General features: G+C 38.1%; 1 protein-coding gene across 1 annotated transcript in view; it reads left to right on the forward strand.

Moving 5' to 3' along the window:
- Positions 1–22,090, forward strand: part of LOC150098324 (medium-chain specific acyl-CoA dehydrogenase, mitochondrial-like) — a 254,840-nt gene that overhangs the window by 229,753 nt on the left and 2,997 nt on the right. Inside the window, exons 13-14 of the mRNA XM_090405151.1 lie at positions 4,052–4,228; positions 20,969–21,040. Of these exons, the coding sequence (XP_090261277.1) occupies positions 4,052–4,228; positions 20,969–21,040 (249 nt within the window). The remainder of the gene's footprint in view (positions 1–4,051; positions 4,229–20,968; positions 21,041–22,090) is intronic.

A 22,090-nucleotide genomic window follows, 5' to 3' on the forward strand; every position in this document is an offset into this window, starting at 1 on the left:
GAAGTTGAACTGCAGGATGGGGAAAAAAGCACATTTGAGGCTGTTTGGTGTGAGATAGAATCTAGCAGAAGAAAATATACAATAGGGTGCTGCTATAGACCGGGTGATGGAGTGGATGGTGGGGATAGTATGCATAAGCAAATAGAAGAAATGAGTGGAAGGAGGGTAATTATTATGGGTGATTTCAATTATGGTAACATTGACTGGAAAGAGGAGAGGGCACATGGGAGGAAGGAATTGAATTTTATGCTGTTATTTAGGGACAACTATCTACGGCAACATGTATTGGAAAATACCAGGGGGCAGAGAGTGCTGGACCTAGTAATTGCAAATGAGAATGTGGCTGTAACGAACATGACCATGTTGCCACCAATTGGTGAGAGTGACCATAAGGTCATGACTTGGGAGGTGGCTAAAGGAGTCAAATTTACAATTAAGACAGGGTACATGTGGAATTACTGGGCTGGTAAGTATGACAAGCTTAGGTGTGTGCTTGGCTCAATGCCATGGCATGTAAAACTGCAAGGGCTGGATGTTGATAGTGCATGGGAGGTGGTTAAGAACTGTTTTCAGGAGGCAATGGTTGACTGTATACCAAGAGTCCGAATAATAAATCAAGTAGGGGTTAAATGGATGAATAACACTATTAAGCTTGAGATGCAAAAAAAGAAACAATTGTGGAGGGAATTTAAGGAGAAGGGTGACCATCAGGCGCTGGAACAGTATAAAGCTCAGGCCAGGATGGTAACAAGGGTGGTAAGAAATGCAAAAGCAGATTACGAAAGGAAATTGGCCACGCAGGCTAAAGAGAATCCCAAACAGTTTTTTCAATATGTTGCAAGTAAAAGGAAAAATGCTCATGGTAGAATGATCTTAAAAAATGCTGAGGGTAGGGAGGTAACCGAATCAGTCGATATTGTGGAATTACTGAGCGAGCACTTTGCAAGAGTATATCATCCAGGTGGTGACTTTGCAGGAATGGAAGAACCAACAGCTTATACTGGAATTGTGATGAATGAAGTAGAGGTCACTAGTCTATTACAGAACCTCAATGTCAATACATCTGTGGGATTGGATGGTATACCAGCTCATGTCGTACGTGAAGCGGCCAAAGAATTGTCAGTGCCCTTGACCATTTTGTTTAATTTGAGCCTCAGGACTGGGTCAGTCCCAAGGGGGTGGAAAGAGGGGAAAATAGTTCCACTGCACAAAGGTGGTTCCAAGGCTGCTGTTGAAAATTACTGGCCAATCAGCATAACAGGAATCATTATCAAGGTCTTAGAGAAAATAGTCAAGAGGAAAATACAAGATTGGATAGAAGAAAATGGGATACTGTATCAGGGACAGCATGGTTTTGTGAAGGGTAGGTCATGCCTCAGTAACTTGCTCACGTATTATAACACAGTGACGGCCGAACTGGATAAGGGTAATGGGTTTACAGGGATTCTACTGGACCTTGCTAAGGCCTTTGACAGGATACCACATGGAATTCTAATCAGTAAATTGCAGCATATGGGAATGGACATAGGGTTGGTGAGATGGATAGGAGGGTGGTTGACGGAGAGATATCAGAGAGTGGTTTACTTAGGAGTAGAGTCCACAAGACGGCCTGTGACTAGTGGTGTGCCACAAGGATCTGTTCTTGGACCACTGCTGTTTAATTTGTTTATAAATGATATAGGAAAGGATCTGAGAGGAACAGTTCATTTGTTTGCGGATGATGCGAAATTGGGTAGGGCAATAGTGAATGCAGATGACGTCAAAATTTTGCAGGATGATTTGGATAGATTGGAGGTCTGGGCTAAGGAGAATGGATGTCAGTTTAATGTGGCAAAATGTAAGGTTATGCATTTTGGGGTGAAAAGATTGGTGGCAGTTTACTGCATTGGTGGAACCGTGCTCCAGGAAATTGATGAGGCACGAGATTTGGGAGTGTTGGTGGATAAGGAATTGAAATTTAGGGGACACATTGCAAAAGTGGGCAAATCAGCTCATCAAATCACTTGGTTGCTGAAGAATACATTGAAGCAGAGACAAGTAGGTTATTGTTCCTCTGTATCGAGCCTTGATAAGACCCCATCTCGCCGACTGTGCTCAGATTTGGTCACCTAGGTTTCTTCTTGATGGGGAGGAGGTGGAGAGGATCCAGAGACGAGTGACCAAGATGATAGCAGGTCTGTGGAATGAACCATATGAGAACAGGTTGAGGATTTGTGGGTTGCAAAAATTGGTTGATAAGCAGAGGAGGGGTGATATGATTGAGACATTCAAATTACTGAAGGGTTTCTATAAAATTAATTCAGAAGATATTTTTGAGAACAGGGCTGGTTGTGGGAGGACTAGGGGACATCCATGGAAACTGGGCAAAAGTGTGGTTAGTAAAGGTGTTAGAGCTGGGTTCTTTACTTTTAGAGTAGTGAATGAGTGGAATGCGCTCCCTGAGTCTGTGGTGGATGCTGTGACAGTGAATGAGTTTAAGGCGAGGTATGATAGATACTGTATGAATGTTGAATAGTTGCGATGAATATGATTTGGGGCCTCCCTCGATGAGTCTAATGACTCCCTGGAGTTGCCCGTAATAATAGTAATAGTAATATTATTGAGAGTAAATTGAAGTGGCTAGATCTTTTGCATTGGTTATGGTAGATCTTGGGCTTCTAATGGAGAAATCCAAGAAAATATCAAATCTATAGACAGGGATTTGAAAGCAACCAGAGAGAAAGCTGACAGCCCATTTGCAAAAAAGTAGAAGGTAGACAATAGAGTGGTGGTTTGTTGAGCAGGCCTTGGTACCAGATCCAGTCAAATGATTTAGAAATATCATGAACAAGCATGTCAGTTTCTATAAATTTTTCTGGCTTGAGTCTACAAGTGAGTGGCTATAGATCAACTGTGGATCAAGAATTGCAAAATTTTGGTGACTAATTAGTTTGTAGGTTTCCTGATGGTGAAGAAATTTTGCTTCTGATGACCTTTTCTGTGGATTTTGAGAGAATAGTATTTGTGGTTTACCACTATTTTATGAAGCTTAATGTATTCAGTTTTATTAAAGTGATTTTATTTAGCACTGTATACTGATCTAATTTCATTTTCAAATATATCAACTTCAAAATTTTGCATAATGAGCAATACTTTATTTAAGAATACAATATAATTCCTGTGGCGATTGAGAAATATAGTCAGAAAGCTTGAAACGAAACAGTAGTTGCATGAGAACAATTACCAGTATCTCCATACTCTTATGATAAAGAAGATTCATATTCATGAAGACTAAAATTTTGCCAGCCAAACCTAACTTCCAGATATCTTTCTCAAACCAAATATTCTGCTCTTCTTTGAGAAATCTATCTTAGGGTTTGCATAAATTATTTGATTCAGTACACTTATAGATCATTCACTGGAATCATCTAAAGTTTAAGAGCTTGCTTTGTTAATTCTGTGCTGTCCCACAGAATACTTAGAATTTTAACTTAACAATCCCTATGCCTATCCAAGTTTTGACACTTCGTCTATCTCAGCCAATCTGTGATAGACTTTCATTAAGTTTTTTTAGAAACGTGGCTTACATATTGTTTGTTTAATGTCTTCATTCCTTAGCCTTGCTTGACAATTTTTTTAGCCCAACTGCACGAGGTTCACTCTATAAAATTATTTTTTCCCCACTGAAGTCCGAAGTCCATAACGACTTCCTAGATGAGTCTTTAACACCATAATAATAATAATAGGCTTATTTAGGTAATGGCAAATTTGTTTTCTTCATTAAATGCAGAGTATTTGTTGATATCTACACAAAATCTGAGTTAAATTATTTTACTAATATAGTGCTTTACATGTTTAAACTAATTTCTATCAGTAATTTTAATTTTCAAAAGTGAATTCGAATCCATAGAAGTAAATACTATTGTGGATTGGTATTATTATTTTTTTCAGTATTTTAATGTTTAACAGCAGCACCTTTTTTTTATTTAAGTATTATGAAATATATATTTTTAAAATTTACTTTAAAAAAATACAAGATGCTTTATAATGAGTGAATACACATTGTTTACAGCACCAAGCTATTCAGTTCATGTTGGCAGATATGGCCATAGGTATTGAATCATCTCGTTTAGCATGGATGCGAGCTGCTTGGGAAATTGATGAGGGACGAAGAAACACCTATTATGCCTCTATAGCCAAAGCTTTAGCATCTGATGTGGCTAATAAATGTGCTGCTGATGCTGTGCAGGTAAGTAACATATTGGTTTGTTATTTTAATGGAATAAGGCAGGGTGGCATTGTCACCAGTGGCGTAGCTAGGGGGGTGGTAGAGGGGGCGGTCTGCCCTGGACGGCACTTTGAACCTTTTTGAACTTTTGCAGTTAATTCTAAAATACAGTCTCATGAACTCAGTTCCAAATATTGTATTATTACCGCAAATTTTCCTCAATTGCTGTAAGTGCTGCTAGTTGTGAGAGGAGTTTTTCTAAATAAAATTGACTTAGAATTACCTACATTACTATGAAATAGACTTTACCAATGTCATCGACGATTTTACTAACAGAAAAGAGAGAAAAATAACATTTTAGATTGTTGAAATTAAAGTTTTACTTCAAAAATAAACATAGTGTTTTAATTTATTTTGCTGTGCATCGTTTTGACTTTTTGTGGTAATTTTGGTGTGTATTGAGAGGGCCGGCAAACTCAGGGACCGCCCCGGGTGGCAGCAGCACTGATGGTCACTGACTCCATTTGTACTGGAAATGAGAATGTATATTGCATATAGTAAATATCTTAATATTGCATCCAGAGCTTGTCCTACAGTTAATGATCATAATATTCCTGTCATTAAAGTTTCTGTAAGGAAAGTATGCAGTACATTGCATAAGATAGAATTAGCTTCTATTCATATCACATAATCTTGGGATATTCATTCCTCTTACATCATAAATTGGGTTTATTTCATTTACAGGATGGATGAAGCTGATGTTGCCAAGAGATATTACCTGCCTCAAAATTAATTATTATTATTATATTATTTACCTCATTTATCTACATGTAATCCTCATAATCAAATACTGCAGATTATGTAACAAAACAGTCAGTAATGTGTATAACAATAATGAAGATACTGATATTAAAAAAAAAAATTATTAACAAAATTAACAAAATTATTATTGCCAAAAATTATTAATATTGTTATATTCAATTTATCTGAGACATAATAAAATGTTAAAAAATTATAGATAAAATGCAAAAAAATTATGTATTGATATAAAATTATCATTGTAAATATCTATGTAAAAATGTAAAACATTATTATTAATATTTATGTAACATTATTTACTTTACCTTATGGACTGAATATTTATAGTGAACAGAAAATATAATAGTGACACTTGTTATATTTGTAAATATACATGTTACGAGGATAAATAAACTTGGCAATAAAAAAAAAAATATATTATTTAGGCCTCCATGTAGTCAAAAGACTCATCGCGGGAGGTCCTTCCTAGGAAACACAAGTCTATCAAGAGTCATCTTGGGAGGTCCCTCCTAGGAAACCCAAAGTCTATCACACCACTCCTTAAACTCATTGGCTGTTCTCACTCTCACCACTCTATCAGGCAATGCATTCCGCAGTTCAACCACCCTCCATGCAAAGAAACCACTCTTCGCCCTCTTGTTCACAGTTTCTTTTTGTAACTTCCAGGGATGGCCCTTTGTCATCACTCCTTCCTGCTGTTCAACCAAGTGTTGACACTCTGCAGTGTCAACTCTGTAACCACTTCTCAACAGTTTAAAAGTCTCAATCATATCACCTCTCCTTCTTCTAATCACCATACTTTGCGGTCCACATTCCCTCAGTCAATCCTCATAACTGATATTGTACAGTCCTGAAACCATCTTTGTTATCTGCTTCTGTACCCTTTCCATACTTAATTTATCCCCTTCAAATCCTGGGGACCAAATTTGAGAACAATAGTGTCAGTGTGGTTTGATCAGGGTCTTATACAACAGAATGATAATTCTTTTATCTCTGCAGGTCACCGTCCTTCTCAGTATTGCAAAAATCCTCTGGGTTACCTTCACCACCTTTGCAATATGCTCCCTGAATTTCATTTTTCTGTCAATCATCACCCCAAATATCTTGTCACCCCTACTTCCTCCAGTATAGCTCCTCCAATCGAGTATGCATCCTCCCATCGATGCATCCCAAACTTCAAGACTTTACATTTTGCCGCATTAACCGAATCCCCATTCATTTGCCCATCTGTCTAGTTTATTCATATCCTCTTGCAGGGCTGCAAGAGGATATGAATAATCTTTCCCAGCTCACATCATCTGCAAACAACTGAATATCCCCTTGCAATCAATTGACAATGTCATTGATATAAAGGTTAAATAACACAGATCCCTGTACTGAGCTCTGTGGAACCCCACTTGTAACCTTCTGCTTCCTTGATATTGTCCCACCATACACAACTCTCTGGTACCTATCAGATAGCCAATCCTGAATCCGTTTGACTAACCCAACATATAAACCCATGTGCTGCAACTTAAATATCAGCTTATCATGTCAAACATCTTTGCAAAATCCAAAAAAATGGCAGTATATGCCTTTCCCTGATCAACTGATCTTGTCACTTTATTATAAAAAGCAATCATATTACTAAAGCAAAAAAAAAAAAAACCTTCCAACATCTTTCTCTAAATCCAGAGTAATTTAATAATAAGGTGGTACACCTTTCGGCAGCTTGTATTGGTAAATATGACTTCTCCATTGCTTCTGCCTTAGTATTAGTATCACCACTTCTGGGTATGGCTCCCACTGACGAGACCTCAATGAAGGTCGAAACCTGCCTGTATAGTGGCCTTCCCTTAATGCATAGCATTATAGATGTCCACAAGGATATGTGCTTTGCATTATGGGAGATAGATACTGAGACAAGGAGTCATGAGAGCTTGGTTAAACTTTACCACAAGTTGCCTCAGTCCTGAAGATACTTCAGGCATAAACTTTGTTTGCTTACACTTGGATAAAGGATTAAACTAAATTTATTACATTACTAAAGCAAGAGCGCACCTTAACAAATCCATGTTGATTCTCTCAGATAACATTACCCTCATCTGCCCAATGCTGTATATAGTCTCTCACTAATTCTCCAAGAGCTTAACAACTACTAATGACACACAGGCTGGCCTATAATTAGACACTTACAGTCTGCTACCTCTCTTGTGCAGCGGCTCTATCTTTCTTTCCTTCAATTCCTTGGGTACCTTTCCAACAGCCAGACTTTTATTGAAGAGCCAGGTCAACAGAGCTGTCAGTTCTTTAACACATTCTCTCAAATTCCATGGTGAAATACCATCCAGTCCGACAGCTGCAGTCATATCCAGAGTACTCAGTATTTGGAACACACTCTCCTCTTGCACCTCTAAATCCTGAACCTGCTTTATCCCTGTAGTATTAAAACCTTCTTCTTCAGGATGAAATACTCCAATAAAGTGCTCATTGAACAACTCCACTATATCCTTTGTATCAGTCACTCTGTTCCCATTTTTATCCCACAATGTCATTCTTCCACAATCATTTCGCCTCCTACTTACCACATAGCTAAAAAAATTCTCTAGGATTTTCTTTGGATCTTAGTGCCAATCTCTTCTCATATTCCAGTTTTGCCTTCCCCACCATACTAGTCACTCTCCTGGCCTGCCTCTTATATTCTTCGTGTATCTGCCCTCCACCCCTCTCCTTATATCTCTTCCATAATCTCTTTATCAACTGCAGTTTTCTTTCAATATTGTTTTTCATCCACTTTACACCAAATTGTGTCCGCTTCTTCACTCGTGGAGTACAGCTTACTATTGCTGCTAACAAATATTCCTTCACAATTTTCCAAGCACTAATGATATCCTGACCTTCCAATTCTTCCCTCCATGGAACTTCCCCTAGTTATTACCTAATTCTATTATAATCACCTGCCTTATAATTCCACATACGTTCCCTTTTCTTTGATACTCCTGCATGTGAATTCATCTACCAAGTTAAAAATCACATGGTCACTCTCTCCAACTGGTGGGAGAGATGTCATCTCACTTATTATCAGCTCTTATGAACTACTAAAATGACTAAACCAAAGAAAACTTTACATTACAGTTTTAAAATTGCTATAGTGAATAAACAGAAACTCAAAAATTCAACTCATTCACTTTAGCTAACTTCATTTATTAAAATATACATCCTGAAATGAATGAATGCAGATGTTTATATTAAGCTTTAGGAAGAGTGTAACTCACCAAATCTTTTATGATTATTTTTTATTATTTTTATTATTATACAGTATCTCCATGGAATCTGGAAACTCATTGTGGGAGAGCCACACTAACATTTATACACACAAAACCTGTCATAGCTCTCCTTGAATTCATTTACTGTCAGAACACTCATAATTAATTCTGGCAATGTAAGTATTGTTCATCTACTTCTATTCCACTCATTTACCACTCTTACACAACTTCCACGGATGACCTCTAGTTCTCTATTTGTCACATGTTTAAATATTTCCTTTTCATCAATTTTATAAAACCCCTTTAATATCTTATATCTGTCATGTCCCCCTCTGAAATTTCTGCCTAATAACTAAACTTTGCAACCCACACACCTTTAACCTATCCTCATAATGAGCATTTCACAGATCTGTCACCAGCTTGGTCACTCATCTCTGAATCCTCTTTACCAACTTCTTATCTCTAAGAAACTTAGGAGACCAAATCTGTGCACAGTAGTCAAGATGTGGCCGAATAATAGCCTTATAAAGAGAGATGATAACTTCCCTGTCTTTACTTGTTAGCATGATTTTCAACATCCAAGTAATCCTTTGAGCGATTTTATCAACTTTTGCAATATGCGCTCTGAACTTCAACTCTCTATCCACCATTATTCTCAAGTCCCTACATGCAATTTCCTGCAATCCAGGACCATCAGCATAATACACAGTATGCAACCTTTTCAACCCGAAAGTGCATAACCTAACATTTTGCAACATTAAATTGACAATCATTATCCTTCACTCACAATGCCAGTTTATTTAAATCATCCTGCAGGATATCTACATTACTTTTATCAACTATTGCCCTCCCGAGTTTTGCATCATCAGCAAACAACTGAATATCCCTTTCCCCTTAAATCTTTCCCTCTATCATTGATATACAAATTAAAGAGTAGTGGCTCTAGGACAGAACCCTAAAGTACTTCACTAGTCACTCTCATTTTCCATAGATCCACTCCACCATATCTACTCTCTGGATTCTTTCTGGTAATCACCCCATCCATGCTGCTAGCTTAATATTCATTTCCATTTCCACCAACATTTATAGTAGTTTTCAGTGTGATATATTCTGCAAAGCCCAGTATGACCATGGTGTAGCCATTTCCTTTATCCATTTTTGCTGTCACTTTATTATAAAATGGAATTAATTACTAAGACAGGACCTATCTATACAAATCCATGCTGTCGACTGTAGATTATAATACCCCTATTTACCCACCATTAGCTTTTACCTTTAACCAACTTTTCCAATACTTTAACAACCACACCTGATATATTAATTGATCTGTAGTTTGCTACTTCTGTCTTGGACCCACCTTTATGTAATGGAACTATCTTACCCACCTTCCACTCCCTTCGAACCTTGATCGAGCTGAGGTTTAGATTGAACAACTTCATCAGAAGCAATGCCAGTGCTCTTTCAACATTCATATAGACATGTACTAACATGCCATCTAGTCCCACTGCATTATTCATATTGATTTTTTCATCATCATCATCATCATCAAATTCCTGATATATACCCACAAGGGGTGATAGTAAAATTACTAAAATATAGTAAAATAGAAAAATTTACATCATTACTAACTTCCTATCTACAATTTTCCTCCAAATCAGTCTGTTACCTGTCAAGACTCCAATATTATCAGGTCTTATATTTCTGTCTTCTAAGGCACTTTTTACTGTATCAATCCACCTATATCTTGTTCTTCCTCTGGGTCTTTTTCCTTCCAACCTGTCAGAGAACACTTGTTTTACTAATTTCATCATCAAATTCCTGCCATGTACCTTCAAGGGGTGTACAGAATATGATAGTACTACATGAAAAAATTTACATCATTACTAACTTCCTATCTACAATTTTCCTCCAAATCAGTCTGTTACTTGTCAAGACTCCAACATTATCAGATCTTGTATTTTTATAATCTAAGACACTTTGTACCGTATCAATCCATCCAAAACCTTGGTCGTCCTCTGGGTTGTTTTCCTGCCAACCTGGCAGAGAACACTTGTTTTGCTAATCTTTCCTCGCCCATTCTGTTTAAGTAACCATACCACCTGAGATTAGCTCTGCTAACACATTCCTTGATGCTGACAATGTCAAGTTCTTTCCTAATATCCTCATTTTTAATATGATATTGCCTTTGATGCCATCTGTTCACGCCTCTAATCTTTCTCAGGACTCTCATATCTGCAGTCTGTAGTCTTTGGTCAAGTGTTTTACTTCTGACCCAGCTCTCAGATCCATAAGTTAAAACTGTTTGAACACTGTCTTGTATATAGCTAATTTGAAAGAGCACATTTGAGGCCATTTGGTGTGAGATTGTGGCTAGCAGAACTAAATATACAATTGGGTGCTGCTATAGACCAGGTGATGGAAAAGATGGTGGTGACAGTATGCACAAGCAAATAGAAGAAATGGGTGGAAGGAGGGTGATTATTATGGGAGATTTCAACTATGGTCGCATTGATTGGAGTGAGGAGAGGACACACGGGAGGAAGGAACTGGATTTTATGCGGTTATTAAGGGATAACTATCTGCGACAGCATGTAATGGAAAATACTAGGGGTCAGAGAGTGCTTGACCTAGTAATTACATCTGAGGATTTGGCTGTAACAAATATGACCACGTTGCCACCAATCGGTGAGAGTGATCATAGGGTCTTAACTTGGGAGGTGGCGAAAGGTGTAGAATTTTCAATTAAGACAGGGTACATGTGGAATTATCGGGCTGGAAAGTATGACAAGCTTAGGAGTTTGATTGGTTCAGTGCCATGGCATATACAACTGCAAGGACTAGAAGTTGATAGTGCATGGGAGGTAGTTAAGAAGTGCTTGCATGAAGCAATGGCTGACTGTATACCTAGAGTCCGAATAATAAATCAAGTAGGGGTTAAATGGATGAATAACACCATTAAGCTTGAGTTGCAAAAAAAGAAACAACTATGGAGGGAATTTAAGGAGAAGGGTGACCGGCAGGCACATGAATGGTATAAAGCGCAGGCCAGAAGGGTGACGAGTGTGGTAAGAAAAGCAAAAAAGGATTACGAAAGAACATTGGCCATGCAGGCTAAAGAGAATCCTAAACAGTTTTTTAGATGTGTAGCAAGTAAAAGGAAAAATGTACATGGCAGATTGATTTTAAAGAATGCCGATGGTAGGGAGGTAACTGAATCAGTTGAGATAGTTGAGTTACTGAGTGAGCACTTTGCAAAAGTATATCATCCAGGTGGTGACATTGCAGAAACGAATAAACCAGTAGATTATACGGGAATTGTGGTTAATGAAGTGGAGGTGAGTAGTCTATTGCATAACCTCAATGTCAATACATCTGTGGGATTGGATGGTATACCAGCTCGTGTTGTACGAGAAGCAGCTAAAGAATTGTCAGTACCCTTGACCATTTTGTTTAATTTGAGTCTCGGGTCTGGGTTAGTCCCGAGCGGGTGGAAAGAGGGGAAAATAGTTCCACTGCACAAAGGTGGTTCCAAGACTGCTGTTGTAAATTACCGACCGATTAGCATATCAGGAATCATTGTCAAGGTCTTAGAGAAATTATTCAAGAAAAGAATACAGGATTGGATAGATGAAAATGGGATATTGTATGGGGGACAACATGGTTTTGTGAAGGGTAGATCATGCCTCAGTAACTTGCTCACGTTTTATAACACAGTGACGGCTGAACTGGATACGGGTAATGTGTTTACAGTGATACTGCTGGACCTTGCCAAGGCCTTTGATAGGATACCACATGGAACCCTAATCAGTAAACTGGAGCAGATGGGTATAGATATAGGGTTAGTGAGATGGATAGGAGGGTGGTTGAAGGAGAGATATCAAAGAGTGGTTTATTCAGGAGTGGAGTCTAAAAGACGTCTTGTGACTAGTGGAGTGCCACAGGGCTCTGTTCTTGGACCACTGCTTTTCAATTTGTTCATCAATGATATTGGAAAGGATCTGAGCAGAAGTGTTCACTTGTTTGCTGATGATGCAAAGTTGGGTAGAGCAATTGTGAGTGCACAGGATGTCAAAATTTTACAGCATGATTTGGATAGTTTGGAGGACTGGGCTAGGAAAAATGGATGTCAATTTAATGTGGCAAAGTGTAAGGTTATGCACTTTGGGGTGAAAAGAATAGCAGCAGTATATCGCATTGGTGGAACCATACTCCAGGAGATTGATGAGGCCAGGGATTTGGGAGTGTTCGTGGATAGGGAATTGAAGTTTAGGGGGCACATTGCAAAAGTAACTAAAACAGCTCACCAAATCACTTGGCTTCTGAAAAATACTTTAACATGCAGAGACGAACAAGTTGTTGTTCCTCTGTATCGAGCCTTGATAAGACCCCATCTGGACTTCTGTGCCCAGCTATGGGCACCAGGGTTTCTTTGTGATGGGGAGGAAGTGGAGAGGGTCCAGAGACGAGTGACCAAGATGATAGCAGGTCTGTGGAATGAACCTTATGAGAATAGGTTGAAGATTTGTGGGTTGCAGAAATTGGACGATAGGCGAAGGAGGGGTGATATGATTGAGACATTCAAATTACTGAAAGGTTTTTATAAGATTGATCCAGAAGATATTTTTGAAAATATGACTGGTGGTGGGAGGACTAGGGGCCATGCATGGAAGCTGGGCAAGAGCGTTGACAAGGGTGTTAGAGCTAGGTTCTTTACTTGGAGAGTGGTAAATGAGTGGAATAAGCTTCCAGAGTCTGTTGTGGGTGCTACGACTGTGAATGAGTTCAAGGCAAGGTATGATAGATACTGTGTGAATGTTGAATAGTTGTTCTTGACATGATGTTAGGGTCTCCCTCGATGAGTCTGTCGACTCCTTGGAGTTTCCCGGAACAATAATAATAATAATAATAATAATAATAATAGCTAATTTAGTGTTCCGACTAATTTCTCTCTTATCCATAAGAATTTATTCAGTTGACTTCCTACCATACCAGTTTTGTTGATTCTGTTGTCTATTGCTATATTTTATTTACCATCTTCACTAAAAATCGTGTTTAAGTAGCTGAAATGTTTTATTCTCGTAGACAGATTTCTCGTAGAAATGTTTTACTTGTTCCACAGGTCCTCCATTTACAACACAGTTGATATTTTCAATGATTCGGCCTATTTTCATTGTCTTTGCCTTTTTTATTACTGACCTTCATACCATATCTATTACAACAGTTATTCAATTTAGTCGGAGAATCTTGCAGACTTGTAGCGGATTTATTTAGAAGTATAACATCATCCGCAAAAACCAAAGAGCTGACATTAACATCTCCAATTTTGATATCATGTTTAATATCACTTTCCTTCATAATGTGATCCATATAGATAATGAATGACAGGGGATAATGTACATCCTTGTCTCACACCAGATTAAACATTAAACCATCTTCCTCTACTTCCTTCAATTCTAACTGCTGACTTACAACTCAAATAATGACTAATTATTGCTTGATATAATGCCCCATTGACACCATATAACTGTAGTGTATTGAATAGCTTCTCTCTTGGCACCTTGTCATATGCTTTTTCCAAATCGACAAAACTTAAATACAGATCTTTGTTATATTCCCATGATTTCTCCACTATTTGTCGTAAAGTGAAGATCTGATCCTGACAGCCTCTATTTGACCTGAATCCAGTTTGTTCTTCACCAAGCTTTTCTTCCACAATTCTTCTCAACCGTTTCTCAAGTATACTTGCATATATCTTACCAGGAACACTCAGTAGGGAAATACCTCTGTAATTCTCACATTCAGTTTTATTTCTATTTTTATATATGGGTTCTATGAGAGCTCTACTCCAGTCATCACGAATTCGTCCCTCTGTCCAGGTATTCTGAACTATGCAGTGCAGCCACTGTAAGACTTTTATTCCACCATACTTTATCATTTTTGGTCGAATATCACCTACTCTTGCTGCCTTTCCACATTTCAAGCCTTTGATGGCTTTTTCTACCTCAAGTGTGGATATGTATTCCTGACTGTATGCCTGTTGAGTGTTTTTTACCACTATGCTATCACTGCTTGTTTCATTTAATAATTTTTCGAAGTAATTACTCCATACTTCAAGGGTATCTTTTTCTCCAGTTTTCATATCACCTTTATCATCTCTAATTTCTTTTACAGCAATCTTTCCTCAATTTCTAAGCATCTTCAAAAACCTCCAGAATATTTTGCCACCTTCTTGATATTTATTTTCTATGTTCTTGCCAAAATCCTCCCATGACTTTTGTTTAGCTAGTTTTACTCAGTGTTTTACTTTCTTACATTTGTCTCTGTATTCTCTAAGAGAACAAGCTGATTTATTTGCCAGGAACTTTTGATATGCTTTCTTCTTTTCCTTTTCTTTCTTCTTTTCTTCAAGGCTTGCCACTGAATCTCCAAGGTTTGGTTCTTGTTCTCAAACTCTTTCATTTTTTCTTCAATAATCTTTGTGTATTTTAGTCTACAGTTCACATCTGAGAGCTGCTCAACTTTTATTCGCTTTAAAACTTTCTTACATGTTATTCTTTTCAATATGAAATTCAATTTTATCCTGCTCAAGACTAAATAGTGATCACTTCCAATTTCAAATCCTCTGTGCACTCTGGTGTCCTGCACCAGGGAGAAAACATCACTATCAACAATAACATAGTCAATGAGACTTTTCTTATTCCTTGCCTCTTCTCTCCATGTGAATTTGTACACATTTTTATGTTGGAACATGGTGTTAGTAATAACCAGTCCATGTCCTGAGCAGAAATCCAACAGGTATTTGCCATTATTATTAGCTTTGCTCTTTTCTCCAAATTTTCCCAAAATATTTTTGTATTCCTGACAATCTTTTTCATTGTGTCAGTTGCTTTTTCGAAAGCCTCAAAAAATTCCTCCACTTCAACCTTAGTAGAACCTTCTGTGGGACCATAGGCACAAATAAGTCTAATTGTCCAGTTCCCCATTCTCATATTTGCCCACATTACTCTACTTGAGACTGCCTGCCATTCAAGAAGATTAGCCTCATATTTTGTGTTGAATACTATGGCTACTCCTTCTTTTCCTTGATTGTCATTGCCTGAATATAACATTTTGTATTTATTGCTCAGAAAGATCCGTGGTGTTCAAGATAGGATGCGTGAGGAGTGTTTGCCAGGAGGAACAATAGAAAGGGTGGCTATGGCAATTAAGAGAAGTGAAAGGGTGGATGAGATGATTGTGATGGTAGGAACGAATGATTTGAGTGGTAATGTAAGTCGGGCAGCGAGAGATATGAGATTTTTGCTTGAGACTGTACGGAAGAAGACAGAGAGAGGAAAAATAGTGTGTGTGTTGCCTAGGTATGATAATGATGAGCTGAGCAGAAGAGCGGTGATATTGAATGGCATAATAGCGAGAATGTGTGACAAGAGAGGACTGGTATATGTGGATGCTTGGAGTGCGTTTGAGGAAAGAGAGGAGTTGTTTGCGAGAGACCGTTTACATTTGAATGAGGAAGGACGTAGGCATCTGGAGAGATTGCTGTTCTGAACGAGTCAGTGTGTCCCAGGGAGGATGATAGCAGGGGTGGCCTCTTGTGGGAATGGATACTTGGGAGAAGGGAGACAATGTCAGGTAAGACTGAGCCCAGTGGAGTCTAGAAGGGATAATGCTGGGTATAGAAACAATGACATTTATATGCTGTATACTAATGCCAGGAGTATCCAGAATAAGGGAGAGGAATTGGTGGCGCAGATAGCATCAGCCTGGCCAAAAATTATTGCGATCACTGAGACGTGGTTGACAGAAGGGGATATAAAAACAGGAATAGAAGTCGCTGGGTATAGCATTTTTTGCCAGGATAGGAGGGGAAAGCGTGGTGGTGGGGTGCTGCTTATGATAAGTGATGACCTATGTCCTCTAAGAGTGGAGAATTTGGAAGGAAGTGAGACAAATGATTTTGAGAGCGTATGGTGTGAGGTAGAGTTAGGCATGACAAAGATGGTTTCAGGACTGTACAAGGATAGTTATGAGGATCGGCTGAGAGAATGTGGACTGCAGAGTTTGGTGGATAGAAGAAGGAGAGGTGATATGATTGAGACTTTTAAACTGTTGAGAGGTGGTTACAGGGTTGACACTGGGGAGTTCTTTCGCTTGGTTGATCAGCGGGAAGGAGTGATGACAAGAGGCCATCCCTGGAAGTTACGAAAGGAAACTGTGAGCAAGAGGGTAAGGAGTGGTTTCTTTCTGTGGAGGGTGGTTGAGCCGTGGAATGCATTGCCTGATGGAGTGGTGGTAGCGAGAACGGTCAGTGGGTTTAAGGAGTGGTATGATAAACTTTGTGTTTCTCAGGGGGGGACCTCCCCTCGATGAGTCTTGACAGACTTTATGTCTTAGAAAGGACCTCCCTCGATGAGTCTTTTGACTCCTTGGAGGGCTGAATAATAATAATAATAAGATCTCACCAGTTTTTGTCTTTTTTTGTTTCAGTCACCCCTATTTTGTCGATCTGGTACTTATCTAATTCCTCAGCTAGTTCCATTTCTTTGCCATTCAGGCTTCTTATGTTGATAGTACCGAACTTTAACTCTGGTGATATTGAGTTGGGGTGTGTTTTCAGATTTGTTCCAGTAGGTGACTTTTTTTGCTGTTCACCCTGGTTCCCTGGTGAAAACAACGGGGCCGTGTTTAACTGGGCGACTCCCCAGCCGGCATGAAATTTTGTCATGTTGTACCATCAACCAATTTTGTATTTTGGTTTAACCAATAAGAATACAATTTGGTCTGCTAAATCCCAAATTGCCAGCCCATCCTTGTTCATTCAGTATTCAGGTAGATACCCAGCAGGGTCTCATGTTCATCTACCTCAATTTTGAAATGCATCTCTGTCACATCAACAACTTCAAAATCTCTGCCTGGATGATACCCTCATGTTGGAGGTTTAATGGAATAGTTAAATCACTAGGAAAGGATTAAAACAAATTTTAATGCTTCCAATATTTCATCTCAGTCACTGAGACATCTTCAGGGATTACAAATAACTCTTGTAAGACATACTCGAGTAAATACTAAGTGCAATATGTGGGTGACTCGAAAGTCCTATCTAGGTTGTGCTGTCTATGGGTGCAACCTAGGTGGCCTAGGATGTAAAGTGGGATCTCTGATAATTAATGTTTCCCAAATTTTGGAAAGTTTTATGTAGCTGTATTTATTTAAATTCAGTTGATTTCTGTGTTCCATCACAGATTCTAAAAACAGTCTTTCTTTTTTGAATTTACTATGGTGGTGCATGATGGTATTTCTCTAGGAGATCCTGCGGGGTGTATCCAAAACATGGTCCTTAAGGCCATATTGACCATAGTCATGATTGCAGATGTATGATTTGTGTTCTTACACAAATTGTACATCTGCAATCATCACATCTGCACTCAGAAATCAAGCAAATTTAAATAAATACGGTTGCATAAAACTTCCCAAAATTTGAGAAACATTAATTATCTGAGATCCCTTACATCCTAGGCACCTAACCTACAAACATCCATAGAGGTTGCACCCCCTAGATAAGACTTTAGAGTCGCCCACGTGTTTCACTTAGTATTGTGTTGTATTTGAGTGTGTGTTACAAGAGTTATTTGTAATCCCTGAAGATGTCTCAGTGATTCAGACAAAATATTGGAACCATTAAAATTAGTTTTAATCCTTTCCTAGTGCTGCAAATATTCCATTAAACTTTCAACATGATATCCTCACAGCACTTAAGCCTCAACACCCGGATGATATCCCCTTTACAAAATGATCACTCAGCAAATCAACAATTTCTTTTGCCTCTGTTACCTTCTTATCATCAGCACTGATTAAAGTAATCTTAAAACAGTCATTTTAGCTCTTACTTTAAATTTACTTTGGCCTGCTTAGCCAATTTTCTATCATAATCTTATTTGGTATTTTTTACCATACTAGTCACTTGCACTTCGTACTGCTCATGAGTAGGCTAATCATGTCTTCTTTATATTCTCTCCACAGTGTTTTCTTTTTTTTTTTTTTTTTCATCTCTTGCTTTATATTTCTACTCACCTATTTAATCCCCACTTGGTTTATCCTCCTGCCTCTGGGTATGCAGTATGATGCTTCTCTCAAATAATCTCTCACCACTTCTTATGCACCACTGTAATTTTTTCCATGTAGCTCCTCAACTCATGCTTCAAGATGTTTCTTGAATCTTTCATGATTACCAGCTTCATAGTTCAACATAAACCCTTTCTTGACAGAGAATTCCACATGTTTAGCAACTTTCCAGGGAAGGACTGCATGGTCATTCTTCCCAGGAATGTCATCTACATCTTCTACAGGAAGATGATATGTATCGACAGATTAACACAACGAATGCATGCAGAACAATTATCATGAGAGGCTTCCACTATGGGAACATAGAACAGAAACAGAGGAAAGGTGACAAGGCAAGATGAAAGTTATGGTTGCTAGCAGATAATTACCTGAAACAACATGATATACAGGGGACAAGGGGTTTTGAGAGTGCTGGATCTGCTAATAGCATCAAAAGATATATCATAACCATGGTAGACACTCTACCATCAATATTATTATTATTATTATTGCCCAAGACCCCATGGAGTCAAAGACTCATCAGGTCCTTTTATCATACACACAGGTCATCATAACATGCTTTAAATACACTCGAATTCTCTGCAGACACCACACAAGGCATTCCAATCATCCACAACTCTGCATGAAAAAAACCTTCTTCTCGCTCCCCTACTCGCACTCTCTTTATACAACTTCCAGGGATGACCTCTGGTTCTCCCCTGATCTCCAACTATTTTCTGTAGAACCTCTCCAACATTGATCCTATAACAACCCCTTAATAACTTTTAGGTCTCTATCATATCTCCCCGTCTTCCTCCTGTCCACCAGACTCTGCAAGTTGCATCTTCTCAATCTTTCCTCATACTCGGCATTCCAGAGGTTAGAAACTACCCTAGTCAGTCACTTCTGGACCCTTTCCAACATCTCTTCATCCTTCTGAAAACCAGGTGACCAAATCTCAAATCTGGGCATAATAGTCCATGCGTGGCCTAATCAAAGCCTTGTACAACGGAACAAGAATCTCCCTTCTTCTACATTAGTGTCCTCCACATCATTCCCAGAAGACTTTGTGTTGTCTTCACAATTTTGGCAGTGTGTCCCCTAAATTTCAGATCCTTATCCACTATCATCCCTCAGATCTTTTATTTCTATTAGATCTCTTATTAAAGATATATGATATATCTTTTGATGCTATTAGAAGATTCAGCACTCTCAAAACCCTTGTCCCCTGTATATCATGTTGTTTCAGGTAATTATTTGCTTGCAACTGTATAAATTTCACTTTCATCTTGCCTTGTCACCTTTCCTCTCTCTCTGTTCTATGTTTCCATAGTTGAAGCCTCTCATGATAAATGTTCTGCATGCATTCATTGTGTTAATCTGTGGATACATTCATCTACATCTTTCTGTAGACCCCCCCCCCTTCCTGGTCTTTGAGCAGCAACCAACAATATATTTTGTCCTCTTGGCCTGTCTTATACCAGACAGCCTCAAATGAACTATCTCCCTCCATACCTAAAATCCTCTTTAATTTTTAATTTTGTTGGTTGTAGTTCTTCAGCTATTGTCGGCAATACCCTATATCCTGTCTTATTCCCTCTGTCCTTCCTGAAAATACAATACCCTGTACATTCTATTCCTGTAACTATATCATTTTCTCTCAACTAGGTCTCACTGATACCTATACTTTTTGGCTAAGTTGAGCTGACTAATTCCAAAAATACCTCTGCCTTATTTCTGATACTTCTGGCATTCATGTGCATGCATTTCAACATCCTGTTGGATTTACAATTACCATTGTGTAATATCATTACCAACATGCTCAGATCTGAAACCAGTCTAATTGCATTTAGCATTGCATAATCATTTCTGTACACACACACTCATTTGCTGTTGATGATGCTGCGAGGTTCTATTTTTGATTGGGTGAATTTGTGTGTTACTTCCTTTCATTTTTTTATTTTCCCCCTCCGATTAGTGCTTTATCATTAAGGACATCAGTTTGAAAGGATACAAAACCTTGAAGAAAGATTGAACATATATGCTCTCTTTTTTAAATAACGAAACCTGTGGTGCGTTCATAATTAGAAGAAACACACGTATAAACCACAGTGAAAATTATTTAATTGTAAATATTTCATCCTAATTAGGATGAAATATTTACAATTAAATAATTTTCACTATGGTTTATACGTGTGTTTCTTCTAATTACATATGCTCTCATTCTGAATTGACAGAAAAGTAGATTACTGGTGGTTACTTGGGTTTGGAATTTCCAAATAGGCTTATTCTAATAGACTACTATTGGTAATCATGCACAGTGAAGTAAACTGATTACCAATCATACTATTGAAATCAGTTTAAATTAATCATGAATAATAAAAAATAAGAATCCAGAGTGGCTTGTATAATTGCATCAGAAATGTTTGCTTTAAATACTTCCATTACATTTACAATTGAGGTTGATTGTATTTACAGCTTCATTAAAGCAATGTTTTGGAAAATCATTTTTAAAAACAATATATTAAATAACAATGGTATAATCTCTACTGTTTTTAAGGTTAGTGTGAGGAAAATTGACAATTGTTTATTGCAGATTTTTGGTGGAGCAGGTTTTAATTCTGAATATCCAGTAGAAAAATTGATGAGGGATGCCAAGATTTATCAGGTATTTTCTTTTTATTTCTTACTTAACTTGATTCCTAAAAGGTATTTAGCTCTTCTAATATAAACATTGATTTTATAGTGTTCAAATTAAGGGTTAAGTCCACTAAATTTATCTCTTATGAACAATTTTTATCTAGAATAAAAATTTGACTTTCTATTATTATGATTATTATTATTATTTCCCAAGAAGCATAAGAAACAAGGCAGATGAAATAGTTGCACTAATTGTGTCTGTGTACCCAGAGATTGTTGGAATAAGTGAGACATGGTTAGATGAGGACGACATCCTGACAGGAATAGAGATGGAAAGGTATGATGTGTTTCGTGAGGATAGAAGGGATAAAAAGGGAGGGGGAGTGCTATTGATGATAGAGAAAGAGTTATGTCCATACAAGGTAGAGATGCAAGAGGGAAATAGGGCCAGTGGTTTTGAGGCAGTATGGTGTGAGATAGAGGTGAATAGAATCAAATACTTGGTGGGATGTTGTTATAGACCTGGTAATGTGGATGGTGGTGATAGTGAAATGTATAGTCAAATAAGCCAAGCAAATAAGAAAAGGGTGATCATTATGGGTGATTTTAATTATGGCAATATAGACTGGATTGAAGAGATAGCGACTGGAAGTAAAGAAAATGAGTTTCTTGAGTTTTTGAGGGATAACTACCTCAGGCAGTATGTAACAGAGGGCACACGAGGATTAAGGGTCTTGGATTTGGTCATCTCATCGGAGGATGTAATTATAAATGAGGTGTCAAATCATCCACCAATTGGTGAAAGTGACCATGAGGTGATTACCTGGGTGGTTGCCAGCAGTGCAAGGACCCCTGTGAAAAAAGGGTATATGTGGAACTACAAGGGGGGTGATTATGAAGAGCTCAGGAGACAGCTTGCAGATGTAGCATGGAATGAGGAGTTAGCTGGAAAAGAGATCAATGCAGCTTGGGTGAGAAGGTTAAATAAGGTAGGTGTGAGATGGATGAATAAAGAGATTAAGCATGCAATACAGAAAAAAAAGGCATTGTGGAGACAGCATAAGAGAAGTGGAAGTAA

Source organism: Typopeltis vanoorti, chromosome 15 (genome assembly GCF_054136105.1).
Source record: "Typopeltis vanoorti isolate ZY-2024b chromosome 15, IOZ_Tvanoo_1.0, whole genome shotgun sequence".
In the NCBI taxonomy this organism is placed as follows: Eukaryota; Metazoa; Arthropoda; class Arachnida; order Uropygi; family Thelyphonidae; genus Typopeltis; species Typopeltis vanoorti.